Source organism: Brachyhypopomus gauderio, chromosome 5 (assembly GCF_052324685.1).
Source record: "Brachyhypopomus gauderio isolate BG-103 chromosome 5, BGAUD_0.2, whole genome shotgun sequence".
NCBI classification, from domain to species: Eukaryota; Metazoa; Chordata; class Actinopteri; order Gymnotiformes; family Hypopomidae; genus Brachyhypopomus; species Brachyhypopomus gauderio.
In genome coordinates this window covers 23,637,943-23,650,743 of record NC_135215.1, presented here as the reverse complement: position 1 = coordinate 23,650,743, position 12,801 = coordinate 23,637,943, and the positions used below count along the sequence as shown (strand labels likewise).

Here is a 12,801-nt window from a genome sequence, read left to right as displayed (position 1 = left end):
AAATAGAAAAATACAAAGGACTTAGTTATCTGGAGGGAAGAGCAGGCAAAACACCTCCCGTTGCACTCACTCAGCGCGGCAACCATCACTGCATCTTCACTACCTCTAATCTATTTAATGTTTTTGTATATAGTGATGATAGGGCTGTGATGACTGCATTACTGTGGTCAATGTAGGGTTTACCATGATTGCTAAATATTTGTCTTTTTTCGTGAAACTTGTGCATGTAGTACGAAATATGAATACAAACATTGTTTAGCTAGCATTAACTATCTTCTATGTTCAGGAAGTGAGTTTTTCAGATGGATCTATCATATGAATATGTGCTGGGGCTGCATTCAGCAGTCAGGTTTTACCTACCCCCTTCCTTTCTGCTAGGCCAAGATACTACTAAAGATTCTCTGTGCCTATAATGCTCATCTAAACTTTGCACCACCATTGAGCACAAAGTTTATTTGTGGTTTATTCTGAGGGAAAGCAGTGATGAGAGTGCATGTGTGTGCATTTGTGCATGCGTGTCTGTGTGTTTGTCTTTAGTAAAGAACAGACTGAGGTTGATCCAGCTGATATGGAAGATGTTGAAGATGTGGAGGAGGAGGAGGCCGGTGAAGACAGCAAAGGTACATGCTGTTCCCCAGACCATTGCTTATAGACACTTGACCCCTGCAGGCCCCACTGCATGTGGCTGCTCCTTCGAGTCTCCATTAAACACTCATTGTGGTCTGAGCTGCATATGCTTGCCTAACTCGGAGGCTTTGGGTGTTTGTAGTCTGAGCACTTCCCTGCCCTGGGTATTTATAAAGTGTCTGAAAAGAAGGTGCTAAATAAAAGATGGCCCCATATCTACCAATAACAATGAGTGATTGGTGGTTCAGTGTAGCAAAAAGAGTACTGCGGTTAAAGTTTGTAATGTGTTAATGCTGAGCGACAAAGAAATTGTCTAGTATTACTGTTGCACAATTGATACAGGAAGTAACTGTGCGTGCGCACCGCTTCGGGAAGGACAGGGCAGGAGTTGATAATACATATTGCTTATGTACTATATGCAGTACATGAGCAATGTTTGTGTAATTCATCAATCAGTTTTCAGAGTTTGTAAGAGTTCTCAGGCCTGATATTGGGCGAATGCTGCCGATCCACTTTCCGATCCATTTTCCAGTCCGCAACTTGAGCTGGACAATAAACGTGCCATAGGGTTAACACGAAACGCACAAGTGATCCGGATCCCACAGATTACCTTGAACTCCCAGCAGCTTCCGTCTGTAGCTGGCTGAAAAATGTCCGTGATGATTAACTAAAACACTCAACTCAAAACATCATTCTCAACTGGTGGCTCGCGGACACGTTCTGGGTGGGTCGCGGACAGCTTGTAAAAATAATTAATAGGCTACTCTTCTAATTTTGTACTTGTTTTTTATCTTGAAAAAAGACAAAGGCACATGCCAAGGCTCCAGACTGCGACTAAAATGGTTGCAATCGCGACCATAAATATTAATTTGTGAGTAATATAATTATTTCACTTGCCAGTGGCGACAGGTGATACAACAGCATTATTTTTTTTATGGGTGAGGATTTTTTGTCATTGGAAAAATATCCATCATGTTCTTTTGAGTTTGTATTTTAAAAGATATAAGCATGGTCTGTAGCTCCCACTCACATGTTCGTCTCTGCCCATCAACAAATGCGGGAATCCGATCACGTGACTTGCGAAGCAGCGGAGGCGGACTGAACCTTTAGCGCTAAGTGTTAGCTTGTTGAAAATAGCGAATGGAACAATATGATTTTTTCACACAGTCTACATCTGTCTGACCATAAGAGGGGACACTCCTTTGTAACTGTACAGTCATGGCCAAAAGTTTTGAGAATGACACAAATATTATATTTTCACATGATCTGCAGTCCTCTGGTTTTTATGTATGTTTGTCAGATGTTTTTAGTTTAGTTATCACCTTTGCTTTATGGCAAGGTGCTCCATCATGCTGGAAAAGGCATTGTTGATCACCAAACTGCTCTTGGATGGTTGGGAGAAGTTGCTCTCAGAGAACATTCTGGTACCATTCTTTATTCATGGCTGTGTTTTTAGGCAAGACTGTGAGACCAGATTCCCTTGGCTGAGAAGCAACCCCACACATAAATGGTTTCAGGATGCTTTGCAGTTGGCATGAGACAAGACTGGTGGTAGCGCTCACCTCGTCTTCTCCAAACAAGCTGTTTTCCAGATGTCCGGAAAGGGGATTCATCAGAGAAAATGACTTCACCCCAGTCCTCAGCAGTCCACTCTCTGTACCTTTTACAGAATATCAGTCTGTCCCTGATGTTTTTTCTGGAGAGAAGTGGCTTCTTTGCTGCCCTCCTTGAGACCAGGCCTTGCTCCAAGAGTCTCCGTCTCACAGTGCATGCAGATGCACTCACACCTGCCTGCTGCCATACCTGAGCAAGCTCTGCACTGCTGATAGCTCGATCCTGCAGCTGAAATACTTTTAAGAGACGGTCCTGGCGCTTGCTGGTCTTTCTTGGGCACCCTGGAGCTTTTTTTGGCAACAATGAAACCTCTCTCCTTGAAGTTATTGATGATGCGATAGATCGTTGACTGAGGTGCAATCTTTCTAGCTGTGATATTTTTCCCTGTTAGGCCATTTTGTGCAATGATGACTGCATGTGTTTCTTTAGAGATAACCATGGTTAACAGAAGAGAAACAATGATGCCAAGCACCAGACTCCTTTTAGAGTGTCCAGTGGTGTCATTTTTACTTAATCATGACAGATTGAACTCCAGCCCTCTCCTTATCAACTGAAACGATGTTAGCTGGTTCTTTTAAGGCAGGGCTGCAATGAAGTTGAAATGTGTTTTGGGGGATAAAGTTCATTTTCTAGGCAAATATTGACTTTGCAATTAATTGCTGTTAAGCTGATCACTCTTTACAACATTCTGGAGTATATGCAAATTGACATTATGAAAACTGAAGCAGTGGACTTTGTAAAAATTAATATTTGTATCATTCTGAAAACTTGGCCATGACTGTATATAGTTTTAAGTTTATTTTAATAGGATCAAAACTTGCTCATATGCATACTAGGAAACTTAGTAAAGTTTTTCACGTTCGCATATTCAGAATTCTTTCTTCAATACCTTTGTTAAAAGTGCCAAAATATGCAAATTCTTATTTTTGGCAACCAAGACAAACATCTACAACTTTGTTTACGTCAGGAATAGAAGTATTTTAATGGTGACTCCTGTCACCACTGCAACGTCTAAGGTCATTTGTAGACGTTGCCTTAACATGGACGCAAGTAAAGACCCCAGAGCACTGCGCAATAATTTCAATAGCTTCTAAAAGGTCCATCTAAGACCACCAAAGAAGTTGTATTACATTAAGTGCATCCTAAATAACAACCTACAACTAAAAGGGTTTTTATACCTTGCACCAATTTGTGGTCAGTTTTTGTAAAAATCTTCAATAACTTTTAAACAGTCCATCACAAGTCCACAAAGCAAGGTTGTTGATTAGAATGCACTTAATGTACTATAACTTGTTTTGTGCTCTTATGATGGACATTTTAAAAGCTCTTAACATTTTAAAGCACTTAATATGTAAACAACTTGTTTTTATCTTATGAAGGATAATTTTAAAATTATTGAAATTGTTGCAGAAAAACAGAGTGCGCAGTGCTCTGGGGCCTTTAAATGTAATATTGGTCATTTGTAGATGGTGACAGTAGTACATTTAAAATAACATGTTGAATTCCGAATATGCGAACATGAAACCAACTTAACCACAATTACAAGGAAGAGAAAGACATCAGTCATGTTGGACGGCAGAGATCCTAAATAACAGCTGATCTGATGTGTGCTGCAATGCTTATTATACCACAGTTAGTTCCGACCCTACAATGTGATTGGCTGAGAGGCGATCTAGGAGTGCCGATATTACATGTTATAGCACTGTAACCGAAGCTCTCCATGTATTACTCCGCCACAAACAGGTAACCTAGCAACGAAGCAGCGTTTACAAGCCAAACAGCGCAACTATAAACAAGCAGCAACATTATCAAAATGAATTACAGGGAGTTCGTTAAATCTATTGGCTTCGAAAGCATTTGTTTCGATCTGAAACTGGAGGATGAAGCTATAAATGACCAGCCTGATTCCTCCAATGAGCCAAGGTTTGTCACGCTTACAAACAATGATTTGGATGAGCTGGAAATTCAGAGAAACGAAGTTAATACCGTAAAACAAACGTCCTGGGCTCTTAATATATTTACATCCTGGTTAAAAAGCAATGACATTGCAGTCGATTTTAGTATTATCAACAAAAATGAAATGAATCAGCTTTTACGCCGTTTTTATGGATCCGTCAGAAACGTGAAGGGAGAGTTATATAGCATCAGCAGCTTCGTTGGTTTAAGAGCTGGACTGAACAGATACCTGAACGAACATCCGATCAGCCGTGGATGGACAATAATTGTTGTACTTTATTTTTAATAAATTCAACTTTATCAATAGTTGTTTTTGTGTATATTTACCTCTATAATATTTATTGGGTAAGGCTATTCCAGTGTTGTGTAAGTTTAGCAGCGAGCCATTGAATGGAACTATTTTAACTGGCGGAGTATTTTACCAAACAGGTCGTATTTTCTCATCCTCTTTTACTCAAAATCTTTCAATAAACAGCGATAATGGAACTGTGGTATAATCGCAATAATACACTCGAGGTTCGTGCTATAACGGGTAATATCGGCACTGCTGTGCTGATCTACGGCACTCGGCCTGCGGCCTCGTGCCTACGACCGCAGCACAGCAGTGCCGATATTACCCGTTATAGCACTCCCTCTCGTGTATTATTGCGTCATTAGTTTGTATATTATTATGGTGCCTAGAAAGTTATTGGTGCCTTTTTTTTTTTTTTTTCTTCTTCTCCTACTGGCTCCTTGAGTAATTTTTTGTTTGGAGCCCAGCATGTGAACCAATATTGTTGCCATGGTAAACACTAATTGTTTGCCCTTTTAATTTAAAATATTTGTACTGTATAAAACTGGGTCGCAACTTAATAACTTAGTGAGAAAATGTGGGTCCCGGGCTGAGACCATTTGAGAACCCCAGAGCTAAAGAACCCTTATATCGGTATTGGCCGGTTTATATCTGTATCGGATTGAAACTGAAAAACACTGGATCAGCCCATCACTAATTGCAATAATGTAAACGCACAAAGGTAAATCCAAGACATGTCTGATTTATTTATGCTTGCATGCATTTTTTAAAGTTGTACAAACACAATATATTTGAGGCTGACACTCTAGCTACTTGAACTGTTCAGTTATCAGAACACTACATTAAAGTAATAAAACTAGTAAAATAATCAAATTGTTAGGCTTGGGCTACCTGCCAGAACTTGCCACTACTCAAAACTTAAAAATACTGATCTTTCTGTAAAAACAACAAATTGCTGTCTAATTCTGAGAACATGCCCCTTTCAGAAATAAAATGACACTTTTTCCCTTAACAAACCACAAAAATTACAAATGTAAGAAAATGCTTCTAAAAATAAGTGCTATTACATTAATAAAATGTCCCAGAACTTCCACTTCACAGATGAAATTACCCCTCTTTGTGTAAAATCTACAAAAGAGGTGTTGGTGGTGCTCCAATGGAAATAACCAATGGTTTGCCTTATCCTCCCTAGCACCCATGGCACAGTATTGAGCTTCAGAGCTTGCTGAGCTTCGAGGTTGAGGTTTGTGTGCAAAGCAAGATGCATAGCAGCAAGCATGTTAGATGCGTTGTCTGTAACAAGCACCAAGTCTCGAGCGTTAGCTTCCATTCCTTTGCAATGTAGTGAAAAGTCGCATGAATGTTTTAAGCAGTGTGGCTTTCATGCATCACCCTAGTTTGCAGGACTTGAGACTGGAGCTGCCATTACTCTGTGATGTAGTGTATGATTTTGTTGCCCTAGAGGTCCAGTGATCACACGTAAGCGCTACTCTGGTGGCATTTTTGGCCGCGGTTTCCCAAACCTTTAGTTTGTGTCTCTCTGTAAAGATCAGGCATTTACATCTACAAAAAAAAGTAGTTTGTTTCCTAACATGTTGGCAAGTTAATCATTTTATGCTAACTTTTGGACTCCCTGCAATGTAAGCTATGCTAACGAGTTAGCCTTAGCAAGCACATTCGACTGAAAATACTAAATAACTCTCGCTATCTGGGCTACAACTATCAGCTCAGTCATTTATGATAGCAGATTACTGAGTGTATGTTACCAAGAGCACCCATTAACAATAGTGAGAGCTGAAGGAGAGAAAATTCTTACCATTTTCTCTGATAAGATGGCATGCAGATGCAGTTTGAAGGCTTGTACTCCTGTCCCTGTGTTTTCACTGATGTCTACATGTAAGTGGCAAGATGGACGCAAGGGGCGCTCTACCAGCCAGAATGACGGAGCTGCCCACAGCATTGCCTGGGTGCGTTGTGTAAATTTCTGCCTCTTGGGCTCATATCGGCAAACAAAAATCTGCTCGATTAATCGGCCGGCCGATAGATCAGACGATCCATCACAAGTTTTTATTTCACGTTTCTATAGGACAGTGCACATAAACAAGGCGTATGTAGGTGGAAACCTGTGTATGCAAACAGCAAACTCTCTCCTCTTCTAATGGATGCTCCTTACAAGTAAAGAAAGTGGCTCGCCACAGAGTGCGTGTTAATGTGGATCCTGCTGCAAGGGCAAATTACCCAGTTAAAAGAAGGCAAAGATGCACTGCATACACCCTCACATACACATGCTAGTGTTTCATGAGAAAGTAAAATCAGAGATGTAGGTTTCTTAAAAGGGTAGTTTTATTGAGAGGATTGAAGAATATTAAGGCCCTGGACATTAGACCAACAGGTTGTCATCTTCTGTACTTTTAGGGTGTGCTGGATTTTTGTGCGCGATTACCGTATTTTCCAGAGTATAAACCACTACTTTTTCACCCCACGATTTGAGCCATGTGGTTTATAATGGGCTGCAGTTTTTCTGTAGATTTTTCTTCACCCGTCAGGGGTGGAGCAGAAAGTGAATCAGGTGGTAGGACCAAGTTGTAAATCAAAGAAGAAAGTGCTCAATTGCATTTAGAACATGTAAGCAGCAGGCACTACGGAGAATTTTTCTAAATGAACGTGCTAATAATTTGTGCCAAATTCTGAGTCCCCTCGTTTGCACATGCATAAAGACGCTATAGATGATATTCGGGAGTTACAGAGATTATAACTTAGTTCATTAAGCACTCTAGTTTTGTCCTAACTAGATATTTAAACATAATACTGCTATAATACTGCGAAGTCATGTGGTCAGAGGTGAACTTCGGTGTAGGCAGTGTGTATTTTATTTAAAATAATTAATACCCTTGAGCCAGTGTCTTTGGACATAGATAATGCCATTTGCTGTGATGGATAATTAAAGTCTACCTCTTATTTTTGCATAGAAATATAAATCGACAATATAGGGTTGCAACGATATAAGATTTTCACGGTATGATAACCGTGATACCGCGGTATTTTCTGAGACGGTTATCACGGTATCACATTACATATATTATTAAAAGATACACTGACCCTTAAAGAAATTACGTTTTTTTTGTTTAATGAACTATTTATTGTAGAAACCTGGAACTATTGTATACAAAATGTCTCCTGTACACGTGTTTATATAAATATTACAAAATTAGAGAAACCTAAATCATGGATTTCAGTACAATTAATTACGTTTAAATAATCTGATAAACTGAACCTGGGTCAGTGTCTGATCAACAACTGTTGTAAACGTCCGTTTTACTGCCAAGTTGAATTTGTGGTTCAGAACATCCCTCATTTTCAGCAAGCTAGATTTGTGCTCTATTGCGTCTGTGCTTAGCGCATGGGTTTAAGTTCTCCGTCACTACGATGGATTTCCGTCATTTGATTTTTTTGGGGAAAAAATCCGTCAAATCATAATAAATCATCATAAATGCTATCTGTTTTGTGGCCGAAATAAGATTCTCTCACTGGCGCTCATCAGTGCTAGATGGATGACGGCGGTGTAATTTGATTGACTTGCGGGTCATCCTGTCTTCAGATTTTCTGACATTACGTAGAAAAGTTACCTCCCTCTTGCCTGGCTGGATTATACTTTCGCGAGTGACCGTAGCGCGCACACCTCGCGCAAACCTGCACGAACGGCAGAGGCTACTTGGCGCGTCACATTCTTTCTCCGAAACAATATGTGGTAGTATAAAGAAACACCCCTCAAAAACAGGGGAACATTTACCTGATGAATTTTAATGTTCCATTGTGTTCCAGGTTTGAAAAGTGCTGGAATTTAGGCTAAAGTACTTGAAAATGCTTGAAATTGTAACCACTTCGTTTCACAGCTGTCCGACTGAACAGTTCTCTTGTATTACGTTAACAAATACGAGCCTCTTGTAATTCTAGGACGGAACATGAGAGAACGTGAAGACGTTAAGATTGGTCATTTTGAAAATAAACCACCATTAAATAATGTGATAAAAAAGCGAATTATTTCAAATAATTTAGAGTATATCTATAAATATTTAACTTTAAAGGTCTATTTCAATATTTCCCAGCACGTTAAACTTATTAAAGTGACGTACAAGTGCTTTAATACCACCTTGTAAAGGTGTATGAACTCCGCAAGAATGACTTAGTTTTTTGCGCGAGATGCAAGACCTCGCGAATCGCCAGCGCGCGAGGCTCTCGCGCACGGGTGGAGCCACCGCGATTACGTCATTTTCGGCGCGCGAACCCTCGTATAACTGCGTACAGTACGTTATTCGCACACAGTATGTACCTGTTACGACTCAAGCCTGGATTTGTAGTGAAATTTAGAAGTTATGGTTATTAATACTGAAGAATCTCTCCACCAATCACAGATTTTCTTCAATTAGCTTTAATACAGTCGGAGAAAAAAGGCAAATTTCTTCCATTTAAAATGTCAACTTTTTATTTCAAAACTAATTTAACATGAATGGTGGTGTTCTGTTTGTATTTAAAAGCTCTATCCAGTGGTGTGATTTTATTAGCCATTTTTGGGCATTTAATTTTTTTGTAACATACCTACTTAAAGCAGGTAAACTTACGGCTTATGTTTTTGCGATAGTGAATCTGATAAAAACAAGAGAGCTTCATACCTTTTTAAAACTCACCAGGATTCACTAAATTTGACTATTCATTGGTTCATAACTCCTACTATGGCCAAAATTTAAAGGGCCAGACTTCAGTTTCACGAAACGTTCTGAACCATGTAGCTATGATGTCTTTGAGTGATATTAATAAAAATAGAAATTCAAACGTGTTGCTGCGTTATCTGACCTTTTGAGGGATAAATGCTCAAAAAAGTCAAGTTGGTCTGTGTAGTGCTGGGGATTTGGGGTGTAAAAGAGGTGGACACGGGTACGTAGAGAGGGAAAGTTTAGTATGGGCTTTAAGAAATTAATTTAACAGACAGGCTAGGCTAAAATTTCCCACATACAAATGAGGATTGGATTTATGGCAATTACACAACATAAAATGATCAAATGAGTACAACATGAAATTATATTTTAGAACTAGAATAATTAAATTGAGACAACTCCGTTAAAGAAAACTGAAAGACACAGTAATGGAAGCAGGGGAAACCTAATACAGTGGTACCTCGAGATACGAGTTTAATCCGTTCCAGACCCGTGCTCGTATCTCGAACTGCTCGGTTCTGGAAGCAATTTAACAATGTAAAGTATTGTAATTGGTTCCGGTCCTTAAAAAAAGTCACAAAACTAGCGTAAATGTGGAAAAAGACATGTTCTTTATTAATAAAGGCACACGCAACATGTATAATTAAACAATAAAATAAATGTGGAGAAATAGTTATTACAGTACAGTAGTATCAAACTTTTGTAGTATTGAAATACTGTACTGTATACACCGTACGTACTGTTACTCGTTGCAAAGCACACGTGCGAATGGCTGTGATGACCAGGTACAGGAGTCGACCTTACCAACACCTCAAGAATTAAAAAAACGCTATTGGCTGCTAGAACGCGCTAAATGACGTCATCTCCGCACATACAGGTATGTTTGTGTTTTTGAACCTAAGGTTGTGGGGGACGGAGAGAAAGAAAAGCGTTTGAGTGTGTCTGAGCTGATTAATGATTTTTTTTTCCCATATAGTACTGTACTGCCACCTAGTGGTTCATGCTCGTATCTCGAGCGTGCACTCGGGTGTCGAACAGAAATTTTGCTTGTCTCTGTGCTCGTATCTTGGATCGCTCGTATATAGAGCAGCTTGTATCTCGAGGTACCACTGTACAACAAACCATGTGAAAGTAGAGTGCATTCACGGGAAAGTTCATGAACAAGCAAACATGAACTAGGAAGAATTAACGGGACAGAAAAAATCTAGACTAATACGGGAAAACCAAAAAAAAGCAAATCTGGCCAACACGCAACCCGAGAATAACGGAGGGAAGTAGACGGGACTAGGAACGAAATACTTGACATTTTGAACAGCCATGGGACGTTTGGGGGGGGTGGGGGGGGATCTGAACAGGACACCAGGTAGTGATGAATCCCAACCTCCATCTACAAGTGTAGGTCAGTGATTCCAGGGTACATGCTCAATATACATGGTTATTCTGGAGTTGGATGGGACATTGAAGTTTGTTTTAAATATAGCTATTGGAACAATCTGGAATGCTTCCTTAGAATATGGATCTAAAAATAACCCAGAGCAGTGGTTCTCAAACTGTGGTACGCGGAGCACCCCGCGGTGCTACGCCAGATGAGCTCTGAAAATAAAAGATGCTTTGAGGTTTTTTTTTTTTTATATACACCACATTTTTTTTTATTAAAACAGAATTATGACAAGTCCTGAAATTCAGAAACTAAAAGGGGTGACTCGTATTATGTGCGGAGAAAATGTCGCTAATCTTTCAAACGACAGTCACTTGCAGAATTGATGAAAAGGCGGACAACGTCAGACAAACATTGACCGAGAGAATTAAAATGAGTAAATGCTTCTCACTGCAGTTAGATGAATCCATAGATGACGCAGATTTAGCCAACTTGCTCGTTTACGTGCGATATGAGTATGAGGGCATGTCGCACGAAGACTTTTTGTGCTGTAAACCACTACCAACACGAACTACAGGAGAACTACCAATAACTTTTTCTAGACGCCATAATATGCAAACTAATAAGCATTGCAACACTCTCCTCATATCATGCGTTGATTCGCCATTTTCAACAAGCTAACACTTGGTGCTAAAGTTTCAGCTCTGCTACACTGCTTTGCGAGTCACGCTGTTGTTGATTCCCACGAGCATGCATGCATTTTTGATAGGCAGAGTAGTTAATATGAGTGGGAGCTAAAGTAGCCTGTCATTTAACTTTTAAAATACAAACTCGAAAGAAAATAGTGGCTATTTTTTTTTTCCAATTACAAAAAATCCTCACCAATTAAAAATAAATAATGCTGTTGTAGTGAAATAATTCGCAAATTAATATTTTTGGTCATTATTTCATCTAGGCCTGCACTTGGACAGGGCTCCAGAAAAGGAAAATGTGCTGTGTATGCCTGAGTAATTGGCTGAGTCGGTGTTAATGCGATACAATGGCTTGCAAAAGTATTCATAGCCCTTAAACTTTTTCCATATTGTCACATTACAACCACTAACATAAATATATTTCATTGGAATTTAATGTGAAAGACCAATGGTGATATACAGTTGTGAAAGAAAATTATACATTCAAAATATTTTTTACAAATAAATTTTTTTTGTTGCTACTTGCAGTTGTGGGTAATTCAGGCATAATTAGTGCCTTAACATGTGTGTTTTGTTTTTTAAGATTAAATTTTGTAAACTTATTATAGAATATTCTTTTGTGCAAGTCCAGTCCCTGAAGCTGAAGGATCTGATGATTTGCAGGGATTGGGTGCTTTCTAGAAGAATATTTGGTGATCTCTGAAGACATTTTCAAAGTGCCAGTGTTATGCATTTACTGGAATATAGAGTGTTTCTGCTAAATACTGGTCAAGTTGAATTTGGTACTCCCATTATATTTGTTGAACTATGTACACTATGTAATCTCAGTTTTAATCTGTAGAAGTTGCTAGCCCCTTGCTGATTTACTTGGCAAGTAAATAGTGATGCCTTCTTGTGAGGCAGAAAATCCAAGGTGTGGGGGCACAAACATTTACTCATCTCCATGCATGTTATGCCAAGTTATTAGGCTTCCATTTGTACTGGCTTCCTGTGTGTTATAGGGGTTATGTATGTATGTCGCTCTTGCTGGATGTGTCCCAGTTGTAGTTTCTTTGCTGTGTGGTGGACCTGTAATAGGTGACCTGACATATAGAGCAGGTGGAAGGGATGCTGATTGGGATTAGGGCTGGCACAAGCTATTATTTTTGTAGTCGACTAATCATAGATTCATTTTTATGATTAGTCGACTAATCGGACTGTATGTTAATTTAATATAAAACATACAGCTTATCATACTAGAATGCAACTGCTATTATATAATCATACTAGAATGCAACTGCTATTATATAACCATCATTAGATTTCAGCTATAACTAAAAATAAAAACAAGACAATTAAGATCCCACACTTGAGTTCCGTAGTCGGGTAGCCATGATACCAGTCTGTATAACGTCCTGGTATGTCGTCAACTGTCTTCGACTAATAAATTAGTCGTCGACTATTTTAAGTCGACATCAGGGCCGGCCCTTCCATTAGGCGATATAGGCAAATGCTAGGGGCGCCGTCTGTCCAGGGGGGCGCTCGCATGCA

The 12,801-nt window shown here is 39.3% G+C and overlaps 1 protein-coding gene across 5 annotated transcripts in view; it reads left to right on the top strand.

Moving 5' to 3' along the window:
* Nucleotides 1–12,801, top strand: part of nap1l1 (nucleosome assembly protein 1-like 1) — a 63,803-nt gene that overhangs the window by 12,524 nt on the left and 38,478 nt on the right. For all 5 annotated transcript variants that reach the window (XM_077006572.1, XM_077006571.1, XM_077006573.1 and 2 more), the window contains exon 3: nt 538–620. In XM_077006572.1, the coding sequence (XP_076862687.1) occupies nt 538–620 (83 nt within the window). The remainder of the gene's footprint in view (nt 1–537; nt 621–12,801) is intronic.